The sequence below is a fragment of the Pseudophryne corroboree genome, chromosome 6, assembly GCF_028390025.1.
Source record: "Pseudophryne corroboree isolate aPseCor3 chromosome 6, aPseCor3.hap2, whole genome shotgun sequence".
Taxonomy (NCBI): domain Eukaryota; kingdom Metazoa; phylum Chordata; class Amphibia; order Anura; family Myobatrachidae; genus Pseudophryne; species Pseudophryne corroboree.
Genome location: NC_086449.1, coordinates 364388509 through 364414863, shown reverse-complemented (window position 1 = coordinate 364414863; position 26355 = coordinate 364388509). Strand labels below are relative to the sequence as shown.

At 47.7% G+C, this 26355-nt stretch overlaps 1 protein-coding gene across 1 annotated transcript in view; it reads left to right on the top strand.

The window, feature by feature from the left end:
- The window catches only part of PAX4 (paired box 4), a 74001-nt gene that overhangs the window by 20808 nt on the left and 26838 nt on the right, over positions 1-26355 (top strand). Inside the window, exons 2-3 of the mRNA XM_063930450.1 lie at positions 21479-21640; positions 23438-23520. Coding sequence (XP_063786520.1) covers positions 21479-21640; positions 23438-23520 — 245 coding nt within the window. The remainder of the gene's footprint in view (positions 1-21478; positions 21641-23437; positions 23521-26355) is intronic.

Below are 26355 nucleotides of genomic sequence, written 5' to 3'. Positions count from 1 at the left end.
GAATGCGAGAAAAAATATTTATTTTGTAATGTCACATTTCTCATACGTCCTAGAGGATGCTGGGGACGACATCAAGACCATGGGGTATAGACGGGATCCGCAGGAGACATGGGCACTCCAAAGACTTTTCATTGGGTGTGAACTGGCTCCTCCCTCTATGCCCCTCCTCCAGACCTCAGTTTTAGAAATGTGCCCAGGTCGACTGGATGCACTCTGAGGAGCTCTACTGACTTTCTCTGAAAAGACTTATGTTAGGTTTGTTATTTTCAGGGAGAACTGCTTGCAACAGACTCCCTGCTTCGTGGGACTGAGGGGGCAGAAGTAGGACCAACTTCCTGAAGAGTTTCATGGCTCTGCTTCTGGCTGACAGGACACCATTAGCTCCTGAAGGGTACTGAATGCTAGCCGTGCCTAGATGCTCACTCCCACAGCACGCCGTCACCCCCCTCACAGAGCCAGAAGTCAGAAGACAGGTGAGTAGAAGAAGACAGATCTTCTATCAAGAAAAGTGACGGCTGAGGTACAGCGCGGCTGGCAGGAGCGCAGCGCGCCATTGCTGCCCACACACACAGGCACTGCAGGGTGCAGGACGCGGGGCGCGGCGCCCTGGGCAGCAAAAACACCTCTATAAACTGGCAAAAAGGGGGCATAAGATGCCCAGGCACAGCCCTACCCCCGCCAGTATAAATATTATGAAAAGTTTCTGAGGTAAAAAGGGCGGAGCATCTTCCTCAGGCAGCCAGCACACTGCTCAGTGCCATGTTCTCTCTCCTCAGGCTGCAGAGAAATCGCTGGTCCTCCTTCACTTCTGACTACAAGTACCAGGGTGCAAAACGGGGAGGGGGGGGGGGGGGGAGCGAATTTGGTGCTTTACAAGTGTGTTTTACTGTGTAAAAAGAACTGCATGTCAGTGGGCATTCTGAGTTCACAGGCATTAGATACTGGCGCTGGGGTTGTGAGCTGGGTGCTCCTAAACTGTGTCCCTCTGACAGATTTTACTGTGGGTCTGTCCCCTAATAAGTCCCAGTATGTCTGTGTGTGTGTGTGTGTGTGTGTGTGTTGTACACGTGTGTAAGACATGTCAGAGGCAGGGAGTTCCTCCCCGGAGTAAACCATTTTAGGGACACAGAAGTGTAATGTGGTGATGCTGCCGGCATACCAAGAGCCTGCATGGGTGAAAGAAATACGTGATAGTATGCATCATATCAATAGGAGATTAGATAAGTCTGAATCTCATGCTGAGTGCTGAAGAAAATCTGTGGAGGATGTGATTTTTCAGGGCTCTGTTCTTCCATCCGCAGGCGACCCCTCTGGGTCACATAAGAGACCATTTGCAAATATTATGAATACTGATACTGACACGGACACTGATTCTTGTGTCGACGATAGTGACTCCAGGGAAATAGATCATAAATTTGCATAAAATATACAATATATGATTGTGGCTATAAGTGAAGTTCTGGAAGTCACGGAAGCCACTCTTGTACCTCAGGAGAAGGCTTATTTCTATAAAGAAAATAAATCTAAGATCACTTTCCCTCCTTCCCACGAGCTTAATACACTCTTTGAAGGGATGTGGGTGAATCCCGAAAATAAATTTCGTATTCCCAAGAGAATTCAGATAGCTTATCCTTTCCCGGTGGAGGACAGGAAAAAATGGGAGTCAACCCTGTGTTAGACAGTGCACTCTCCAGGTTGACAAAGAAGGTAACTCTCCCTGCACCTGGCACGGCTTCACTAAAAGAGCCGACAGACCGAAAGATGGAAACTACATTGAAATCCATTTATATTGCCAATGGTACGCTGCTCAGGCCCACAATTGCTTGCGTGTGGGTGAGTCGCGCTATTGAAAAATGGTCAGAAAGCGTGTCATCAGAAATTGACAGGATTGATAAAGATGTGATACTCCTTAAGTTAGGGAATATCAAAGATGCTGCCGCATACATGCTAGAAGCGATGAAAGATATTGGACTCTTGAGTTCACAAGCCGCTACCATGGCAGTATTGGCTCGGCGGGCGTTATGGATTCGCTAGTGGAACGCAGATGCAGATTCCAAAAGAAATATGGAGGCTCTCCCATATAAAGGTGAGGCCTTATTTGGCGATGGACTGGATGCGTTAGTCCCGGCGGCTACCGCAGGTAAGTCAACATTTTTGCCCTCTGCGCCGGCAGCGGCAAAAAAGACATATCAGCCGCACATGCAGTCCTTTCGGCCCAATAAATACAAAAAAGCGAGAGGTTCCCCCTTCTTTGCGGGTAGGGGAAGGGGAAAGGGAAAGAAGTCCACAGCAGCTTCAGGTTCCCAGGAGCAGAAGTCTACCCCTACTTCTGCCAAATCTTCAGCATGACGCTGGGGCTCCTTTGTGGGAGGCCGCTTGGGTGGGGGCACGTCTCAAACTGTTCAGCCAAGGTTGGATTCTGTCTGACCTGGATCCCTGGGTGTTGCAAATAGTGTCCCTGTCACGATCCGGGTATCTGGACGCCATTTCTTACCCATCAGATGCCTCCTAAGGCTGGCTCAGCGCTCCAGGACCGGATCCCATCTGTTATCCTAATGTTCACATTCCTGCATCCTCTCCTGTCTCTCTGAGACGCTGTCACAGTAACGCCTTATTACATCTGGCATGGCGTCTCCCGCGGCCTCCGCCGCCGTCCCTGAGCTTCTGCATGCAGAGTGTCAGAGTGGCGATTACGTCAGCCGCGGCCTCCGCTGTGTCCGCGTGGTTGGATGTGCACTTGTCAGCCTGGCGTCTCCTGTCTCCAGTGGCCGGCGCCGCCATTACTGTTTTCATTACCACATGGATTACAAACCAAACTTCCCTCCAAGTGTCTGCATGGGCGCAGCCATCTTGGATTCTGTCAGCTGATCATTTCCTCCAATCTGTTGTCAGTATTTTTAATCTGCATAATTGCCAAGCCAATCCCTTCCTTGCTGCAGGTATAAATACACTGTGCCTGAGCAAGGAAGGCGTCAGTGCTTTGGTTGTCAAACCTAGTTCCTGTTTGTCTCTCTCCTGTGATTGTCTTCCAGGTTCCAGCTCCTGTCTCAAGACTTCCACCATAGAGACCCGCACCAGCATTCCACCTGCGGTGTAGCCTGACTCTCCAATCCATTGTGGATTCATCTGTTTCCAGCTACAACATTACCTGCTTCCAGCTCAGCTTCCAGCAGAGTACAGCTTCCCTTAAAGGGCCGGTGTCCTTTCTACACTTTACCACTCTCCACCGGTATTATTATTTCTCCGCTCTCAAGTTCTACATTTCAGTTCATATCTCATCGCTCCCAAGTTCATTTATTATTTGACTGGTTCCAGCCAGTATCCACTCCGTGCTAACAACAGTCTGGTTCCAGCCAGTATCCACAGCAGCTGTTTTATCTTCAGCAACCCAGCTTTTCCTGGAACACCAGCTGGCACAATCCTGGGTTATCTCCATTGCTACAGTCGGGCCTGGTAAGGACTTTCCATCTAGAAGATCATAAGAACTATCTCACACTACCAGTGCCCTGTGGCTCCTGCCATCCTGTAGTACCCAGGAACTGTATTTATTCTTTGCTGACTTTTACGTTTTCTTTTACTGCTGCTGTGTTGCGGAGTTGTCATAATAAACATCATTGACTTTTATCCAAGTTGTCGTGGTCACGCCTTCGGGCAGTTATTATTCATGTTACTTACATGTCCAGGGGTCTGATACAACCTCCCAGGTTCCGGTACATCTCAGCCCCTACAACTGAGGCTGCCTCCCGTCAGCTCAGGCCCTCAGTTGTGACAGTCCCAGAGATACAAGCTGGAGTTTTAAGACGTTTCCCCATGACGATTTTTCAAATCGACCTTGCCAGCTTCTCTTCCAGAAAGGGAAGCAGTAACAGCGGCAATCCAAAAATTATGTCAGGATCAGGTCATAGTCCTGGTACCTTTGTCACAACAAGGAGAGGGGTTTTATTCAAGCTTTTTTTTGTAGTTCCGAAGCCGGACGGCTCGGCCAGACCGATCCTAAACCTGAAAAATCTGAATCTCTACTTGAAACGATTCAAGTTCAAAATGGAATCACTGAGGGCAGTGATTTCCAGTCTGGAGGAGGGGGACTACATGGTGTCGGTAGACATAAAAGATGCTTACCTGCATGTTCCCATTTATCCTCCTCACCAGGCTTATGTGAGATTCGTGGTTCAGGATTGCCATTACCAATTCCAGATGTTACCTTTCGGTCTCTCCACGGCGCCGAGGGTATTCACCAAGGTGATGGCGGAGATGATGGTTCTCCTGCATCAAAAAGGAGTCAATATAATTCCTTATCTAGACGATCTCCTGATAAAGGAGAGATCAAGGGAGCAGTTGTTACAAAACATCACACTCTTCCTGTCAATACTCCAACAACACGGTTGGATCAGAAATTATCCAAAGTCACAGTTGGAACCAACGACAAGATTGTCTTTTCTCGGGATGATTCTGGACACAGAAGTTCAGAAAGTAATTCTTCCGGTGGAAAAGGCTCTGGAAATCCAGAAAATGGTAAAACAGATATTGAAACCATCGAGTGTGTCAATCCATCAGTGCATTCGGTTGTTGGGGAAGATGGTGGCGGCCTACGAGGCCATACACTTTGGCAGGTTCCATGCCAGGGTATTCCAGTGGGACCTGTTGGACAAGTGGTTGGGATCCCACCTACACAGGCACCGGAAGATATCCTGTCGTCAAAAGTCAGGATTTCGCTCCTGTGGTGGCTACACAGTTCTCATCTACTAGAGATACGCAAGTTTGGGATTCAGGACTGGCTCCTGGTAACCACAGATGCAAGTCTCCGAGGCTAGGGAGCTGTCACTCAGGGAGAAAGCTTCCAGGGAAAATGGTCAAGTCAGGAAGCCTGCCTTCACATAAACGTGCTGGAATTGAGAGCCATTTACAACGGCCTTCAACAAGCAGTACATCTTCTTCAAGATCATCCCATGCAGATCCAGTCGGACAATGTAACAGCAGTCGCGTACATAAACAGGCAGGACGGAACAAAAGCAGAGCGGCAATGGCAGAGGTGATGAAGATCCTCCTCTGGGCAGAATGACATGTAAAGGCTCTGTCTGCAATTTTCATTCCGGGAGTAGACAATCGTGTCTGCTGGGAAGCAGACTTCCTCAGCAGACACAATCTCCATCCAGGAGAGTGGGGCCTACACCAAGAAGTCTTCACAGAGGTGACAAGTCTTTGGTGAGTTCCTCAAGTAGACATGATGGCATCTCATCTCAACAAGAGGCTTCAGAAATATTGTTCCAGGTCGAGAGACCCTCATGCAATAGCAGTGGATGCGCTGGTGGCCCAGTGGGTGTTCCGGTCGGTGTATGTCTTCCCTCCACTTCCACTGATCCCAAAAGTGCTCAGGATCATAAGAAGAACAAGAGTTCGAGCAATCTTCATTGCCCCAGACTGGCCAAGGAGGGCTTGGTACCCAGATCTTCAGGAGTTGCTCATAGAAGATCCTCGGCCTCTTCCTATTCGCGAGGACCTGCTGCAGCAGGGGCCGTACATGTATCAAGACTTACCGCGGCTACATTTGACGGCATGGCTGCCGAGCGCCGGCTCCTAGCCCGAAAGGCTATTCCCAAGGAAGTCATCCCCACCCTTATTCAGGCCAGTAAAGGAGTAACGTCGAAACATTACCACCGTATTTGGAGAAAATATGTGTCTTGGTGTGGATCCAAGAAGGCTCCTACGGAAGAGTTTGAGTTGGGACGTTTTCTCCATTTTCTGCAGGCTGGTGTGGAGGCGGGCCTACGATTGGGATCAATCAAGGTCCAGATTTCGGCCTTGTCAGTGTTCCTCCAAAAACAATTGGCCTCTCTTCCAGAGGTTCAGACCTTCGTGAAAGGGGTTCTGCACATCCAGCCTCCATTTGTGCCTCCAGTGGCACCATGGGACCTTAACGTGGTATTGCAGTTCCTTCAATCAGATTGGTTTGAGCCTCTACAAGAGATAGAGTTGAAGATTCTCACTTGGAAAGTGGTGATGCTTTTAAAATTGGCATCCGCGCGGCGGGTGTCTGAATTGGGGGCCTTGTCTCACAAGAGCCCTTACCTGATCTTCCATGAAGATAGGGCAGAGTTGAGGACTCGTCAACATTTTCTTCCGAAGGTGGTTTCATCTTTCCACATAAACCAACCTATTGTGGTGCCAGTAGTTACTGACACATTCACTGAGTCAAAGTCTCTAGATGTGGTTAGGGCTTTGAAGATTTATGTCGCTAGAACAGCTCGAATACGGTAAACAGAGTCTTTGTTTGTCTTGTATGCTCCCAACAAGATTGGGTGTCCTGCTTCCATGCAGACTATTGCGCGTTGGATCAGAAGTACGATTCAGCACGCTCATACTATGGCTGGATTGCCGTTACCGACGTCGGTGAAGGCCCATTCCACTAGGAAGGTAGGCTCATCCTGGGCGGCTGCCCGGGGGGTCTCGGCATTGCAACTTTGCCGAGCAGCTACTTGGTCAGGGTCAAACACATTTGCTAAATTCTACAAGTTTGACACCTTGGCCGATGAAGACCTCAAGTTCGGTCACTCGGTGCTGCAGGGTCATCCGCACTCTCCCGTCCGTACTGGAGCTTTGGTATAGACCCCATGGTCTTGATGTCGTCCCCAGCATCCTCTAGGATGTATGAGAAAATAGGATTTTGATACCTACTGGTAAATCCTTTTCTCCTAGTCCGTAGAGGATGCTGGGCACCCGTCCCAGTGCGTACTTTACCTGCAGTTTAGTTATTAGAATTACACAAGCTGTGTTATCTTAGTTTTCAGCATGTTGCTGCAATTGGTTCATGCCTGTTGGCGTGTGTTAAGTTGAATGCCATGTGTGCGGCATGGTGGAGGGTGTGAGTTGGTAGATATCTCACCACTAGTTAAATAATTGTTTTCCTCAAAATGCCAGTCTCCCTGGGCACAGTTCCTACAACTGAGGTCTGGAGGAGGGACATAGAGGGAGGAGCCAGTTCACACCCAATGAAAAGTCTTTGGAGTGCCCATGTCTCCTGCGGATCCTGTCTATACCCCATGGTCTTGATGGCGTCCCCAGCATCCTCTACGGACTAGGAGAAAATAAGATTTTACTCACCGGTAAATCTATTTCTCGTAGTCCGTAGTGGATGCTGGGACTCCGTAAGGACCATGGGGAATAGCGGCTCCGCAGGAGACTGGGCACAACTAAAGAAAGCTTTAGGACTACCTGGTGTGCACTGGCTCCTCCCACTAAGACCCTCCTCCAGACCTCAGTTAGGATACTGTGCCCGGAAGAGCTGACACAATAAGGAAGGATTTCGAATCCCGGGTAAGACTCATACCAGCCACACCAATCACACCGTATAACTCGTGATACTATACCCAGTTAACAGTATGACATATAACTGAGCCTCTCAACAGATGGCTCAACAATAACCCTTTAGTTAGGCAATTACTATAAACAAGTATTGCAGACAATCCGCACTTGGGATGGGCGCCCAGCATCCACTACGGACTACGAGAAATAGATTTACTGGTGAGTAAAATCTTATTTTCTCTGACGTCCTAAGTGGATGCTGGGACTCCGTAAGGACCATGGGGATTATACCAAAGCTCCCAAACGGGCGGGAGAGTGCGGATGACTCTGCAGCACCGAATGAGCAAACTCTAGGTCCTCCTCAGCCAGGGTATCAAACTTGTAGACTTACAAAAATGTTTTAACCCGACCAAGTATCAGCTCGGCAAAGTTGTAAAGCCGAGACCCCTCGGGCAGCCGCCCAAGAAGAGCCCACTTTTCTCGTGGAATGGGCTTTTACAGAATTAGGGTGCGGCAGTCCAGCCGCAGAATGTGCAAGTTGAATCGTGCTACAGATCCAGCGATCAATCGTCTGCTTAGAAGCAGGAGCACCCAGCTTGTTGGGTGCATACAGGAGAAATAGCGAGTCAGTTTTCCTGACTCCAGCTGTCCTGGAAACATATACTTTTCAGGGCCCTGACTACATACAGTAACTTGGAATCCTCCAAGTCCCAAGTAGCCGCAGGCACCACAATAGGTTGGTTCACATTAAAAAATTATACCACCTTAGGTAGGAATTGGGAACGAGTCCTCAATTCCGCCTTATTAATATAAAATACAGATAAGGGCTTTTGTATGACAAAGCCGCCAATTCTGATACACGCCTGGCCGACGCCAAGGCCCACAGAATGACCACTTTCCACGTGAGGTATTATAGCTCCACGGATTTAAGTGGCTCAACCCAATGCGACTTCAGGAAATCCAACACCACGTTGAGATCCCACGGTGCCACTGGAGGCACAAACGGGGGCTGACTATGCAGCACTCCCTTAACAAAAGTCTGAACTTCAGGCAGTGAAGCCAGTTCAATTTTGGAAGAAAATCGATAGAGCCGAAATCTGGACCTTAATGGAACCCAATTTTAGGCCCATAGTCACCTCTGACTGTAGGAAGTGCAGAAATCGACCTAGCTGAAATTTCTCCTTTGGGGCCTTCCTGGCCTCACAGTACGCAACATATTTCCGCCATATGCGGTGATAATGGTTTGCGTTCACTTCTTTCCTAGCTTCAAATAGCGTAGGGATAACTTCCACCGGAATTCCCTTTTCCTTCAGGATCCGGCATTCAACCGCCATGCCGTCAACGCAGCCGCGGTACGTCTTGGAACAGACAGGCCCCCTGCTGCAGCAGGTCCTGTCTGAGCGGCAGAGGCCATGGGTCCTCTGAGATCATTTCTTGGAGTTCTGGTTACCAAGCTCTTCTTGGCCAACCCGGAACAATGAATATAGTTCTTACTCCTCTCCTTCTTATTATTCTCACTACCCTGGGTAAGAGAGGCAGAGAAGGGAACACATACACCGGCTGGTACACCCACGGTGTTACCAGAGCGTCCACAGCTATCGCCTGAGGGTCCTTGACCTGGCGCAATATCTTTGTAACTTTTAGTTGAGGCGGGACGCCATCATGTCCACCTGTGGCCTTTCCCAATGGTGTACAATCATTTGGAAGACTTCTGGATGAAGTCCCCACTCTCCCGGGTGGAGGTTTCTTAGTTGTCCACTCTGGGAATGAACACTGCTGACAGTGCTAACACATGATTTTCCGCCCATCGGAGAATCCTTGTGGCTTCTGCCATCGCCATCCTGCTTCTTGTGCCGCCCTGTCGGTTTACATGAGCGACCGCCGTGATGTTGTCTGACTGGATCAGCACCGGCCGGTGTTGAAGCAGGGGTCTAGCCTGACTTAGGGCATTGTAAATGGCCCTCAGTTCCAGAATATTTATGTGTAGGGAAGTCTCCTGACTTTTCCATAGCCTTGGAAGTTCCTTCCCTGTGTGACTGCCCCCCAGCCTCGAAGGCTGGCATCCGTGGTCACCAGGACCCAGTCCTGTATGCCGAATCTGCGGCCCCCTAGAAGATGAGCACTCTGCAGCCACCACAACAGCGACACCCTGACCCTTGGAGACAGGGTTATCCGCCGATGCATCTGAAGATGCGACCCGGACTACTTGTCCAACAGATCCCACTGGAAAATCCTTGCATGGGACCTGGCGAATGGAATTTCTTCGTAAGAAGCTACCATCTTTCCCAGGGCTCGCGTGCATTGATGCACCGACACCTGCATACGTATTAGGAGGTCTCTGTCTAGAGACAACAACTCCTTGGACATCTCCTCCGGGAGAAACCCTTTTTATCCTGTTCTGTGTCCAGAACCATACCCAGGAACAGTAGACGCGTCGTAGGAACCAGCTGCGACTTTGGAATATTCAGAATCCAGCCGTGCTGTTGTAGCACTTCCCGAGATAGTGCTACTCCGACGAACAACTGCTCCCTGGACCTCGCCTTTATAAGGAGATCGTCCAAGTACGGGATAATTATTTCGGCCATTACCTTGGTAAATACCTCGGTGCCGGGGACAGACCAACGGCAACGTCTGGAATTGGTAATGACAATCCTGTACCACAATATTGAGGTACTCCTGGTGAAGAGGGTAAATAGGGACATGCAGGTAATCATCCTTGATGTCCAGTGATACCATGAAATTCTCCAGGCTTGCAATAATCGCCCTGAGCGATTCCATTTTGAACTTGAACCTTCGTATATAAGTGTTCAAGGCTTTCAGTTTTAGAATGGGTCTCCCCGAACCGTCTGGTTTCGGTACCACAACATTTTGGAATAGTAACCCCGGCCTTGTTGAAGGAGGGGTAACTTGCTTTCACCTGCTGGAAGTACAGCTTGTGAATTGCCGCCAGTACTACCTTTCTCCGAGGGCAGCCGGCAAGGCTGATGTGAGGTAACGGCGAGGGGGAGTCGCCTCGAACTCCAGCCTGTATCCCTGTGATACTATTTGCAGAACCTAGAGATCCACCTGTGGGCAAGCCCACTGGTCCCTGAAGTTCCCGAGACGCGCCCCTACCGCACCTGTCTCCACCTGTGGAGCCCCAGCGTCATGCGGTGGACTCAGAGGAAGCGGGGGAAGATTTTTGATCCTGGGAACTGGCTGCTGGTGCAGCTTTTTTCCTTCTTCCCTTGTCTCTGTGCAGAAAGGAAGCGCCTTTGACCCGCTTGCTTTTCTGAAGCCGAAAGGACTGTACCTGAAAATACGGTGCTTTCTTAGGCTGTGAGGAAACCTGAGGTAAAAAAATTTCTTCCCAGCTGTTGCTGTGGATACGAGGTCCCAGAGACCATCCCCAAACAATTCCTCACCCTTATAAGGCAGAATCTCCATGTGCCTTTTACAGGCAGCATCACCTGTCCAGTGCCGGGATTCTAATACCCTCCTGGCAGAATGGACATTGCATTAATTCTGGATGCCAGCCGGCAAATATCCCTCTGTGCATCCTCTATATATAAGACAACGTCTTAAATATGCTCAATGTTAGCAAAATATTATCCCTGTCTTAGCGTATTAATATTATCTGACAGGGTATCAGACCACGCTGCAGCAGCCCTATTTATGCTGAGGCAATTGCAGGTCTCAGTATATAACCTGAGTGTGTAAATACAGACTTCAGGATCGCCTCCTGCTTTTTATCAGCAGGTTCCTTCAAGGTGGCCGTATCCTAAGACGGCAGTGCCACCTTTTGACAAACGTGTGAGCGCCTTATCCACCCTAAGGGATATCTCCCAACGTGACCTATCCTCTGGCGGGAAAGGGTACGCCATCAGTAACTTTTTAGAAATTACCAGTTTCTTATCGGGGGAAACCACGCTTCTTTATACACTTCATTCATTCATCTGATGGGGGAACAAAACACTGGCTGCTTTTTCTCCCCAAAAATAAAATTTTATGTGGTACTTGGGTTCATGTCAGAAAATGCGTAACACATTTTTCATTGCCGAGATCATGTAACGGATGTTCCTAGTGGATTGTGTATATGTCTCAACCTCGTCGCCACTGGAGTCAGACTCCGTGTCGACATCTGTGTCTGCCATCTGAGGTAACGGGCGTTTTTTTGAGCCCCTGATGGCCTTTGAGACGCCTGGGCAGGCGCGGGCTGAGAAGCCGGCTGTCCCACAGCTGTTACGTCATCCAGCCTTTTATGTAAGGAGTTGACACTGTCGGTTAATACCTTCCACCTATCCATTCACTCTGGTGTCGGCCCCACAGGGGGCGACATCCCATTTATCGGCCTCTGCTCCGCCTCTACGTAACCTTCCTCATCCAACATGTCGACACAGCGCTATATAATGCAGGGATTAACACTATAACTGAGTGATTTTTCCCAAAATAGCTGCTTGTATACATATATTGCGCCTAAATTTAGTGCCCCCCCCCTCTCTTTTTAACCCTTTAAGCCTGAAAACTACAGGGGAGAGCCTGGGGAGCTGTCTTCCAGCTGCACTGTGAAGAGAAAATGGCGCCAGTGTGCTGAGGGAGAAGCCCCGCCCCTTTTTCAACTGACTTTCTCCCGCTTTTTCTGGCAGGGGTAATTTTACATCTATATAGCCTCTAGGACTATATATGATGTAGATTTGCCAGCCAAGGTGTCATATATTGCCCTCAGGGCGCCCCCCCCCAGCGCCCTGCACCCATCAGTGACCGGAGTGTGAGGTGTACATGAGGAGCAATGGCGCACAGCTGCAGTGCTGTGCGCTACCTTGGTGAAGACCGAAGTCTTCTGCCGCCGATTTTCCGGACTCTTCATGCTTCTGGCTCTGTAAGGGGGACGGCGGCGCGGCTCCGGGAACGAACACCAAGGTCGCGTCCTGCGGTCGATCCCTCTGGAGCTAATGGTGTCCAGTAGCCTAAGAAGCCCAAACTACCACCTGTTAGGTAGGTTCGCTTCTTCGCCCCTTAGTCCCTCGCTGCAGTGAGTCTGTTGCCAGCAGATCTCACTGTAAAATAAAAAACCTAAATATACTTTCTTTCTAGGAGCTCAGGAGAGCCCCTAGTGTGCATCCAGCTCAGCCGGGCACAAGAATCTAACTGAGGTCTGGAGGAGGGTCTTAGTGGGAGGAGCCAGTGCACACCAGGTAGTCCTAAAGCTTTCTTTAGTTGTGCCCAGTTTCCTGCGGAGCCGCTAATCCCCATGGTCCTTACGGAGTCCCAGCATCCACTTAGGACGTCAGAGAAAAGGATTTACCGGTAGGTATCAAAATCCTATTTTTTCATTGTCCACATACATATGTGTGAATTATTTATACTCTTTAAATCATCACTGTGGATTTGGTTGAAGCTCTGGTTGCAGCAGCCATGTCTACTGGGCTCTGTTTTCTCATTCACTGAGTTTCTGACTTTTATAAGTTTTCTTTCTGATCTGTCCGCAGTCCTGTATCCATAACCTGTTAGCAGACATGCTATATAAGCAGCAGAAAGTATCTTATCTGTCCGCAGTACCGTGCCCATAACCTGTTAGTAGACATGCTATAGCTGGGATAGATATGAAATCCCGGCAGACAGGATGCCGGCTGTCAGTATCCGACAGCGGCATCCCACCTGCTAGAATGCTAGCAGCGGAGCGAGCGCTAGGTAGCACAGGTGTGCTCATCACAGGTGTGCTCACCATAGGTTCTATTCCCACTCTGTGGGAATAGTCTGTCGGCATTCTCGTCTGTCGAGATTCCGGTGTCGGGATCCTGAACGCCGGGATCCCGACAGCCCAGATATTAAGTACATCCCTACCAGTGGTGTATATATAATGAATGCAGTGTGTGTGGTGCAAACGGGCCACCGGGCTTCAGGGGGGCCCACACTGCACACCCATTTTTTAAATAGTCACCTCTCTGGAGTCCCCCGCCACTGGTAGCATCTCTCCTCAAATCTCCGGTAAATAGCACTGACCTCTAGTGCTCAGACTCTATTACGCTGACGGGCGCTGGCTGCAGAGGAGGACGACTCCGATGGTGGAGGTTGGATATAGGCCTCTCCCACTGTTAAAACGCCCATGAGCCCGGCATGCTATATAAAAACAGCAGAAAGTTTCTTATCTGTCTGCAGTCCTGTGCCCATAACCTGTTAGCAGACATGCTATATATAAACGGGAAGCAGTTAGCTTCGCGATGGATGGGATCCCAGCGGTCAATATACCGAGATCCCATAGGAGGACGCAATACCGGCGTCTATATATCAATATAGACACCGCTCTGGATTCTGGCATCACATTACCAACAGCCAGCATCCCAGTTGTCCTCACAGCGGGACCCACTGGTGTCCTGCCGCGGGGGGAGGTTAGGTTTAGGCAGGAGAAGGGGGGTTAGGGAGCAGGGACGGGAAGGTTAGGGACAGGGGAGGGATGGTTAGGTTTAGGCACTTAGAAGGGGAGGTTAGGCATCAAGCGGGGAGGTTAGGTTTAGGCAGTGGGGAAGGGAGGGTTAGGGTTAGGCACCACCGGGGAGGGTTAGGCACCCACAAGGGAGGGTTAGGGTAGTGAAAAGGTGAGGGTTAGGGGGATTAATGGGGGTCTGTCAGGATTATGATGGACGGGATGCCGCTGTCAGTATACTGACAGCCGGCATCCCGTCCATCGGCAAATCATACTGAGCCCATATAAACACTACAGTAGAAAGTATCTTATCTGTCTGCAGTCCTGTGCCCATATCCTTTTAGCAGATGTGAAACAGTATATAGGAGCAGCAGAAAGTATCAAATGGGAATTCTTTATTTACAGTACAGGATGAAGCACATGCTGCACATATAAACATGAAGGATACATACCTTCCAACTGTCCTGATTCCAGCGGGACAGTATTGTTTTTCTAGGACTGTCCTGCTGTCCCTCCTGCAGATGGGGTAGAGATGAGCGGGTTCGGTTTCTCTGAATCCGAACCCGCACGAACTTCATGTTTTTTTCACGGGTCCAAGCAGACTCGGATCCTCCCGCCTTGCTCGGTTAACCCGAGCGCGCCCGAACGTCATCATGACGCTGTCGGATTCTCGCGAGACTCGGATTCTATATAAGGAGCCGCGCGTCGCCGCCATTTTCACACGTGCATTGAGATTGATAGGGAGAGGACGTGGCTGGCGTCCTCTCCATTTAGATTAGGGTTGAGAGAGAGAGAGAGAGATTGACCTGAGGCTGTGATACTGTAGAAGAGAGTGCAGAGTTTAGTGACTGACGACCACAGTGACCACCAGACAGTGCAGTTGTTTGTTTTATTTAATATATCCGTTCTCTGCCTGAAAAAAACGATACACACAGTGACTCAGTCACATACCATATCTGTGTGCACTGCTCAGCCCAGTGTGCTGCATCAATGTATATATATATCTGACTGTGCTCAGCTCACACAGCTTATAATTGTGGGGGAGACTGGGGAGCACTGCAGTGCCAGTTATAGGTTATAGCAGGAGCCAGGAGTACATAATATTATATTAAAATTAAACAGTGCACACTTTTGCTGCAGGAGTGCCACTGCCAGTGTGACTAGTGACCAGTGACCTGACCACCAGTATATATAATATTAGTAGTATACTATCTCTTTATCAACCAGTCTATATTAGCAGCAGACACAGTACAGTGCGGTAGTTCACGGCTGTGGCTACCTCTGTGTCGGCACTCGGCAGCCCGTCCATAATTGTATATACCACCTAACCGTGGTTTTTTTTTCTTTCTTTATAGTCATACTAGTTACGAGTATACTATCTCTTTATCAACCAGTCTATATTAGCAGCAGACACAGTACAGTGCGGTAGTTCACGGCTGTGGCTACCTCTGTGTCGGCACTCGGCAGCCCGTCCATAATTGTATATACCACCTAACCGTGGTTTTTTTTTCTTTCTTTATACATACATACTAGTTACGAGTATACTATCTCTTTATCAACCAGTCTATATTAGCAGCAGACACAGTACAGTGCGGTAGTTCACGGCTGTGGCTACCTCTGTGTCGGCACTCGGCAGCCCGTCCATAATTGTATATACCACCTAACCGTGGTTTTTTTTTCTTTCTTTATACATACATACTAGTTACGAGTATACTATCTCTTTATCAACCAGTCTATATTAGCAGCAGACACAGTACAGTGCGGTAGTTCACGGCTGTGGCTACCTCTGTGTCGGCACTCGGCAGCCCGTCCATAATTGTATATACCACCTAACCGTGGTTTTTTTTTCTTTCTTTATACATACATACTAGTTACGAGTATACTATCTCTTTATCAACCAGTCTATATATTAGCAGCAGACACAGTACAGTGCGGTAGTTCACGGCTGTGGCTACCTCTGTGTCGGCACTCGGCAGCCCGTCCATAATTGTATACTAGTATCCAATCCATCCATCTCCATTGTTTACCTGAGGTGCCTTTTAGTTGTGCCTATTAAAATATGGAGAACAAAAATGTTGAGGTTCCAAAATTAGGGAAAGATCAAGATCCACTTCCACCTCGTGCTGAAGCTGCTGCCACTAGTCATGGCCGAGACGATGAAATGCCAGCAACGTCGTCTGCCAAGGCCGATGCCCAATGTCATAGTACAGAGCATGTCAAATCCAAAACACCAAATATCAGTAAAAAAAGGACTCCAAAACCTAAAATAAAATTGTCGGAGGAGAAGCGTAAACTTGCCAATATGCCATTTACCACACGGAGTGGCAAGGAACGGCTGAGGCCCTGGCCTATGTTCATGGCTAGTGGTTCAGCTTCACATGAGGATGGAAGCACTCAGCCTCTCGCTAGAAAAATGAAAAGACTAAAGCTGGCAAAAGCAGTAGCACCGCAAAGAACTGTGCGTTCTTCGAAATCCCAAATCCACAAGGAGAGTCCGACTCCAATTGTGTCGGTTGCGATGCCTGACCTTCCCAACACTGGACGTGAAGAGCATGCGCCTTCCACCATTTGCACGCCCCCTGCAAGTGATGGAAGGAGCACCCGCAGTCCAGTTCCTGATAGTCAGATTGAAGATGTCAGTGTTGAAGTACACCAGGATGAGGAGGATATGGGTGTTGCTGGCGCTGGGGAGGAAATTGACCAGGAGGATTCTGATGGTGAGGTGGTTTGTTTAAGTCAGGCACCCGGGGAGACACCTGTTGTCCGTGGTAGGAATATGGCAGTTGACATGCCTGGTGAAAATACCAAAAAAATCAGCTCTTCGGTGTGGAAGTATTTCACCAGAAATGCGGACAACAGGTGTCAAGCCGTGTGTTCCCTTTGTCAAGCTGTAATAAGTAGGGGTAAGGACGTTAACCACCTCGGAACATCCTCCCTTATACGTCACCTGCAGCGCATTCATAATAAGTCAGTGACAAGTTCAAAAACTTGGGCCGACAGCGGAAGCAGTCCACTGACCAGTAAATCCCTTCCTCTTGTAACCAAGCTTACGCAAACCACCCCACCAACTCCCTCAGTGTCAATTTCCTCCTTCCCCAGGAATGCCAATAGTCCTGCAGGCCATGTCACTGGCAATTCTAACGAGTCCTCTCCTGCCTGGGATTCCTCCGATGCATCCTTGCGTGTAACGCCTACTGCTGCTGGCGCTGCTGTTGTTGCTGCTGGGAGTCGATGGTCATCCCAGAGGGGAAGTCGTAAGACCACTTTTACTACTTCCACCAAGCAATTGACTGTCCAACAGTCCTTTGCGAGGAAGATGAAATATCACAGCAGTCATCCTACTGCAAAGCGGATAACTGAGGCCTTGACATCCTGGGTGGTGAGAAACGTGGTTCCGGTATCCATCATTACTGCAGAGCCAACTAGAGACTTGTTGGAGGTACTGTGTCCCCGGTACCAAATACCATCTAGGTTCCATTTCTCTAGGCAGGCGATACTGAAAATGTACACAGACCTCAGAAAAAGAGTCACCAGTGTCCTAAAAAATGCAGCTGTACCCAATGTCCACTTAACCACGGACATGTGGACAAGTGGAGCAGGGCAGGGTCAGGACTATATGACTGTGACAGCCCACTGGGTAGATGTATGGACTCCCGCCGCAAGAACAGCAGCGGCGGCACCAGTAGCAGCATCTCGCAAACGCCAACTCTTTCCTAGGCAGGCTACGCTTTGTATCACCGGTTTCCAGAATACGCACACAGCTGAAAACCTCTTACGGCAACTGAGGAAGATCATCGTGGAATGGCTTACCCCAATTGGACTCTCCTGTGGATTTGTGGCATCGGACAACGCCAGCAATATTGTGTGTGCATTAAATCTGGGCCAATTCCAGCACGTCCCATGTTTTGCACATACCTTGAATTTGGTGGTGCAGAATTTTTTAAAAAATGACAGGGGCGTGCAAGAGATGCTGTCGGTGGCCAGAAGAATTGCGGGACACTTTCGGCGTACAGGCACCACGTACAGAAAACTGGAGCACCACCAAAAACTACTGAACCTGCCCTGCCATCATCTGAAGCAAGAAGTGGTAACGAGGTGGAATTCAACCCTGTATATGCTTCAGAGGTTGGAGGAGCAGCAAAAGGCCATTCAAGCCTATACAATTGAGCACGATATAGGAGGTGGGATGCACCTGTCTCAAGCGCAGTGGAGAATGATTTCAACGTTGTGCAAGGTTCTGATGCCCTTTGAACTTGCCACACGTGAAGTCAGTTCAGACACTGCCAGCCTGAGTCAGGTCATTCCCCTCATCAGGCTTTTGCAGAAGAAGCTGGAGACATTGAAGGAGGAGCTAACACGGAGCGATTCCGCTAGGCATGTGGGACTTGTGGATGGAGCCCTTAATTCGCTTAGCAAGGATTCACGGGTGGTCAATCTGTTGAAATCAGAGCACTACATTTTGGCCACCGTGCTCGATCCTAGATTTAAAGCCTACCTTGGATCTCTCTTTCCGGCAGACACAAGTCTGCTGGGGTTCAAACACCTGCTGGTGAGTAAATTGTCAAGTCAAGCGGAACGCGACCTGTCAACAACATCTCCTCCTTCACATTCTCCCGCAACTGGGGGTGCGAGGAAAAGGCTCAGAATTCCGAGCCCACCCGCTGGCGGTGATGCAGGGCAGTCTGGAGCGACTGCTGATGCTGACATCTGGTCCGGACTGAAGGACCTGACAACGATTACGGACATGTCGTCTACTGTCACTGCATATGATTCTCTCCCCATTGAAAGAATGGTGGAGGATTATATGAGTGACCGCATCCAAGTAGGCACGTCACACAGTCCGTACTTATACTGGCAGGAAAAAGAGGCAATTTGGAGGCCCTTGCACAAACTGGCTTTATTCTACCTAAGTTGCCCTCCCACAAGTGTGTACTCCGAAAGAGTGTTTAGTGCCGCCGCTCACCTTGTCAGCAATCGGCGTACGAGGTTACATCCAGAAAATGTGGAGAAGATGATGTTCATTAAAATGAATTATAATCAATTCCTCCGTGGAGACATTGACCAGCAGCAATTGCCTCCACAAAGTACACAGGGAGCTGAGATGGTGGATTCCAGTGGGGACGAATTGATAATCTGTGAGGAGGGGGATGTACACGGTGATATATCGGAGGATGATGATGAGGTGGACATCTTGCCTCTGTAGAGCCAGTTTGTGCAAGGAGAGATTAATTGCTTCTTTTTTGGTGGGGGTCCAAACCAACCCGTCATATCAGTCACAGTCGTGTGGCAGACCCTGTCACTGAAATGATGGGTTGGTTAAAGTGTGCATGTCCTGTTTATACAACATAAGGGTGGGTGGGAGGGCCCAAGGACAATTCCATCTTGCACCTCTTTTTTCTTTTCTTTTTCTTTGCGTCATGTGCTGTTTGGGGAGGGTTTTTTGGAAGGGACATCCTGCGTGACACTGCAGTGCCACTCCTAGATGGGCCCGGTGTTTGTGTCGGCCACTAGGGTCGCTTATCTTACTCACACAGCTACCTCATTGCGCCTCTTTTTTTCTTTGCGTCATGTGCTGTTTGGGGAGGGTTTTTTGGAAGGGACATCCTGCGTGACACTGCAGTGACACTCCTAGATGGGCCCGGTGTTTGTGTCGGCCACTAGGGTCGCTTATCTTACTCACACAGCTACCTCATTGCGCCTCTTTTTTTCTTTGCGTCATGTGCTGTTTGGGGAGGGTTTTTTGGAAGGGACATCCTGCGTGACACTGCAGTGCCACTCCTAGATGGGCCCGGTGTTTGTGTCGGCCACTAGGGTCGCTAATCTTACTCACACAGCTACCTCATTGCGCCTCTTTTTTTCTTTGCGTCATGTGCTGTTTGGGGAGGGTTTTTTGGAAGGGCCATCCTGCGTGACACTGCAGTGCCACTCCTAGATGGGCCCGGTGTTTGTGTCGGCCACTAGGGTCGCTTATCTTACTCACACAGCGACCTCGGTGCAAATTTTAGGACTAAAAATAATATTGTGAGGTGTGAGGTATTCAGAATAGACTGAAAATGAGTGGAAATTATGGTTTTTGAGGTTAATAATACTTTGGGATCAAAATGACCGCCAAATTCTATGATTTAAGCTGTTTTTTAGGTTTTTTGGAAAAAAACACCCGAATCCAAAACACACCCGAATCCGACAAAAAAAATTCGGTGAGGTTTTGCCAAAACGCGGTCGAACCCAAAACACGGCCGTGGAACCGAACCCAAAACCAAAACACAAAACCCGAAAAATTTCCGGCGCTCATCTCTAAGATGGGGAGGGGGGAAGTTGGGGAGGCCGCTCTGATACCTCATGCACCCGTCAATTACACATGCTGTGCTGGCTGCTGGAGAGTCTGGGGGCTGGGGGGGGGGTAGATCTCAGGAGCAGTATTCTGATTGAGACCATGCGCCTTGCAGCTAAACCACGCCCCCAATTCTGGGCATGCGCCCAATTTGTCCCTCCCTAACCTGATCTAAAGTTAGAAGGTATGAGGATAGAAGGAACACCTTCTTAGAATGGAAATTAGGAGCTGATGGCTAGCAACCATTGATGTTCCCGATTTGGTGGAAGTACTTCTCCCAAATTGTAAGTATTCGATGGTTGCCAGCCATCAGATGCAGCTTTCCAGCTAGTAGCCATTGCATCACTTGATTTGATGTTGGAAGCCCAGCAACCATTTGATGCCACGTTTCCGATGTCTATGTTTATGCCTTCTTCTAGAACAGAGAGAGGTGTACACAGCTGCATTTGCAATTGCAATTTTAGACACAGTGGACTTGTGAACAGGGCCAGATTAACAATGGGGCGAATGGAGCCAAAGGTCCAGGCCTCCACATAAAAATAGGCCCATCATGCTGGCAGCAGGATGACCAGGTGCACAGCTGACCAAACAATCATAAACCCTAAGTATTAAAATTATTTTTGTAGTTTTCTCACAAAATTATCACATTTTTCTATGTTTATGTATTTAAGGAGACATTGGGGCACATAAACTATAGGGTGTACATGCCCACATGTCTCTGGCCACATTCACACAGCCCTCGTCACAGCTCCACTCCTTCTCAGTACAGGCCCTAGCAAATTTTCAGCTCCAGGCCTATGTGGCCATTAATCCGGTCCTGCTAGTGAAAATATTCTAAAGACTCAGCCACTGTCTTGTGTACAAAGATGCACACTGCCAGCATCTCAGATCCGCTGCTTATGTGCAAAAGATGAGGAGCAAAAGTGTATGCTCACCACGTTTTGGGCTCAGTGGCTACCAGGTTACTAAAGAAAATAGATGTGACGTGGATTGTGAAACTGCCCTTCCCCCTGTGAGATGATATTTGCCATGGTTTTTCACCTTCTCTGAAGAGGATCTAGCCACTACCCTAGATAAACACACCCCTAGCTACCTTTTTTTTATCTAACTTTATAAACCTGTGAACACTGAAGACATCTCCATGAATAATAAACACAGTAAAGAACAGTGGGCCTGATTCATATATTTACGGTATTGCACAGCTGCAGGGTATACTTGCCTACTCTCCCGGAACGGCCAGGAGGCTCCCAAAAATCTGTGGTGCTCCCGGCCCTCCAGAAGAGTGGACCAGTCTCCCAGCCAGGACTGTTCCGTAAAAAATTGGGACAGTTGGGAGGTATGCATCCGTACTTTTTTTTTACATTTATTGTATACTTCTTAATTAGGAAAAGTAATATGTTCCAAGTAGTGAAATAACATTAAACATACATTTACAATTTATTCAGGATCTCCAGAAGTTTCTCTTGAAGCAACGAATGTGAATATTCCATCTGAAGATCCATGTGGTGGAAGTAATCCTGAAGCTCAGTCTAGTGTGACTCCGCAAAACAACCAACATCGCAGCAGGACTATATTTTCTACAGACCAAACAGACATCCTAGAAAAAGGTGGAAGCCATTTTGATTTATTCTAATCTTTACGTTATAATGCAAAGTATAGGCCAGACATATAGGGGCTGATCCTGGGCTGGGAGCAAAGCACAATAAGTAACTGTGCACCTAGTCTAAACCATGCTGCACTTGCTGTGCCCCCAACTCAGAATCAGCCCCATAGGGTTTGTGTTCTAGGCATTATTCTAATGAAGACAGTAAACGCATAGTGAAGGTGTCTGGATAGTGTAGCACAGTTGTATATTAAATTTACTGTTAGTTCACCTGCAAAATTCAAGTTATCATCTTGCAAAAGCTCTTCTTCTAGTATATGGAATATTTTCTATGATCAAACTGTGTCAGACTGCTTTATACAAGAAGATTTTCATAGTCAGCGTCAGTAGGGTCCATAAGAACATGCTTCATTAAACTAAGAAATGCAATAACCAGCTGGATCATGTGTGTGGACACAACAATATAAATGAATAAATACAACCCTCTTACCCATTGTAAGACAAGGAAGGCCAAGGAGTGTTTAATTTAAATGCTGGTGTCACCAGTACTTAGTCATCGCAGATACAAATAAAAACACTGAGGACCTGATAAGCATCTATGTACAAAACCAATTACAACAACATGCCTGGAACACACCCATAACACACATCTCTGTGTCACCTCCCAGTACATTTCCAACACATATCAGAGATAGTGCAGTTGAATCAGTACTGTGACTCAGAAGTCAGAACCAGGCCCTAAATGAGTCATATAATGTCACATATTCTGGAAGAGATGTATCAAGCCTTCTAAGGATGGTAAGTGGAGAAGTTGCCCATAGCAAGCATCTTTTACCTAGTACACTCTATAAAATAGGTGGAATATGATTGGATGCTATGGACATCTTTCTCACTTGTCCTCTTTAAAAGGTCTGATGTAACGCTCCCTACCCTGGGCCATTTTAACATCAGTGAAGGCCCCTGGACAAGCAATGTACTTTTCTGTCCACGTGAGTGGTCATGGGGGGTGCTACTGGTGACTATGTTTGGACAGGAGGAGGGGGGGGGTTTCAATTGGCGGCAGCTGTTCTTTGGGGAGGGGGGTGCTATTATCGGCAGCTGGTGTTATTTTGGGAGTTCTATTGGAGATGTTTCTGTCTGGGGGGGTGCTATCTACAATGTTTCTGGTGGCGTGCTATAGGTGACTAGTGCTGTTTCTGACTGGCTGAGGGGCATCAGAATCGGCCATGGGACCTTAGAATTCTGGGGCCCCTGGGCAACTGCCCATTTAGTCAATTTAGACAGGTAGGCACTACCTGTTTTAGCCCCCTCCCAAATACACAATAGTTGCACTGGCAATGATGACTCATGTCTGTCACAATGTCCTCTTACTCTTATAAATATATAAATTAATATTTAGACAAGCAATATTTTACGAGAAAACCAAAAGAGTTAAAAGGAAATGGTGGTGATCATTGGGAGTTTTTTTACTTTTACCAAGGGCATTTCAAGCTGGCATCTGTAAAAAAAAAAAGGGTCAGTTCCAAAATCTACAATGGCAATGTGCTGTGGGTGCACTTTGACATACAAGATGTATACAATTAGATGTATTTGTCAAAAAAAAAAAAAAAAGAATAATTACAGAATTGTACTGGACGCTTGTATGTTTTGAGGCTACGTTTCCAAAATTGCACTGGTTAGCTAGTGATTGCATTTGTGCACAGAGGACCTCATTCCATGTTTGTAAGTTATTTCACACTGAAGTGCACATCTTACGTGTGCAAGATAGCTCATCTCTCTTATTTGCTGTTTGTACCTGCAGAATTTCAGCGTGTTCAGTATCCAGATATGGCCACCAGGGAGAAACTTGCAACGGACACCGGGCTTCCTGAAGTCACCATCAGAGTGCGTGCATTAAATGTCAACGTCCTTTGCATTTGGTTAAAAAAATGGTGAAACAATATTGATGAAGACAGTGGGAAATGTGTTATAAGAAATACCTACAAATTTAGTTTGATCAATAACCCATACAAGTTCTTGTGGGCGCACCTACCACGATACCTACTATTGTACTCTGATTTTTGTCTGTAAATTTGCATACGTTACTATAAGTACAGTCAAAATACGAGATACAAGAACACAAAGCTGGAATCTAACCAAAGGCAAAATCAAAGAATTGGAGTGTTGGTGCTCCGTATGCAGTCAAGTGTAAATAGGTATTTTTGTTTACTCTGTTAGTTTTATTGTAACACCCATCCAATAAAACCGCAATACCAAAGGCAATACTCATATGCTGTATCTGTTTCAAACTTCAGACTGAAGCATCAAACTGGCTCCCAATGGGGTAACACATTAAAGAAACTTGCTTTGTTCCCATAAAGGTATCTTTATGCTGTAACAATGACAATCAGACACTGTATGTTCCCCAACCGATATTCTTAAACTCCTCCAGAGGGCATATATACCATAGACTCTCCTCCTCCCATCCATGTGGGTGACACTCGGATAAATGAGAGAGGGAAACTCCCTTGTAGTAAACAATTTAATCACACCAGAGGTTATCAAACTCAAGGCTCCCCAACGGTCCAGGTTTTAAGTCCATGGCTCCGCCAGACTGTTAAATCAAATTGACTGAGGTACTAATTAAGTCACTCGTGGCCAAGCATGGATATACTTAAAACCTGGACCGCTAGGGTGCCTTGAGGATCGTGTTTGAGAACCTCAGAATCACGCAATCCCTTACGGGAATAGTAAATAAAAACACATACAATATAAGATATAAAAACAAGCAGAGTAGCGAGTACCCTCACACGTGCAACGCTGCGCACTGGGTCTGAAACGTCCTGCGCAGTTTCAGAGTAGAGGATCTCGGCAACAGCCTTAGGCTTATGGGGTCCATGCCCGTGCTCACTTTGCAGCAGTATCAACGCATTTCAGAGCTCTCTCTCTTTCCTCAAGATGTATTGCTGCTATAGCTGGATATCATTTACACCCCCCTCTTCCAGGTGGCTGGACAGGTCCGCTGTATACCTAGATACAGGTGTCCTATATACCTTCATTTCACTACCAAATGAATCACAATACTAAAAGGCATGTGTGGAGTTGTTAAAAAAAAATCTAGCACATATATGGCATATATCAAATACTGTATATACAAGTGGTACAAATATACATTGAATGAAAACAAATCATGAACATAAAATGATTTCTATAAATTCTACATCTACATTCTATACACATGAATGAACAAATATAGAATGTCCAGCTAATATAATAGATGGTAAAGCAGGCTCATAAACACTAAACAGCATTACATGGGAACATGATTACACCATATTAAGAACTGTAAGTCCCAGGGACGTGCGGTTAGCTAAATGGCTCAGGAGGCACTGGCTAACCCCAGAGCCAGATTTACATGCAATATATGAGCCAAAGGGTACATCTGGGCATTATACACAGGTGCAGCATTATAAACTCCTGGAAATCTGGTGAGTTTTGATTAGAGATGTGTGGAAAGGAAACACAGGTGAGGCACTGCCTCACCTGCCATAGACTTTTTACTCCAGAGTTTGGGCTATAAAAATTATTAGAATAATGCAAAGAAGATGTATCAAACAAATTATCAGTATTTTTCATATAATTTATTCAGTCAAAACTCTGGTTTAAACGTAAGTATGACAGGAAAGGCTCTGCCTCACCTCACTGCACATCACTGGTCCTTTAACTGATACATCATCCCACTTTCAATTAGTGATGAGCGGGTTCGGTTCGTCGGAATCCGAACCCCCCCGAACTTCACCCTTTTTACACGGGTCCGAGGCAGACTCGGATCCTCCCGCCTTGCTCGGTTAACCCGAGCGCGCCCGATCGTCATCCCGCTGTCGGATTCTCGCGAGATTCGGATTCTATATAAAGCCGGGCATCGTCGACATTTTTCACTCGTGCATTGGAAATGATAGTGAGAGGACGTGGCTGGCGTCCTCTCACTTTGTTTCAGGGGGCTGCAGTGCAAATATCTTTATTCTGGGGACCAGCAGTATTATAGGAGTACAGTGCAGAGTTTTGCTGACCAGTGACCACCAGTATAATACGTTGTCTGCCTGAAAAATGCTCCATATCTGTGCTCAGTGTGCTGCATATATCTGTGCTCACACTGCTTTATTGTGGGGACTGGGGACCAGCAGTATTATATAGGAGGAGTACAGTGCAGAGTTTTGCTGACCAGTGACCACCAGTATACGTTGTCTGCCTGAAAAAGGCTCCATATCTGTGCTCAGTGTGCTGCATATATCTGTGCTCACACTGCTTTACTGTGGGGACTGGGGACCAGCAGTATTATATAGGAGGAGTACAGTGCAGAGTTTTGCTGACCAGTGACCACCAGTATTATACGTTGTCTGCCTGAAAAACGCTCCATATCTGTGTTCAGTGTGCTGCATATATCTGTGCTCACACTGCTTTATTGTGGGGACTGGGGACCAGCAGTATTATATAGGAGGAGTACAGTGCAGAGTTTTGCTGACCAGTGACCACCAGTATTATACGTTGTCTGCCTGAAAAACGCTCCATATCTGTGCTCAGTGTGCTGCATATATCTGTGCTCACACTGCTTTATTGTGGGAACTGGGGACCAGCAGTATTATATAGGAGGAGTACAGTGCAGAGTTTTGCTGACCAGTGACCACCAGTATTATACGTTGTCTGCCTGAAAAACGCTCCATATCTGTGCTCAGTGTGCTG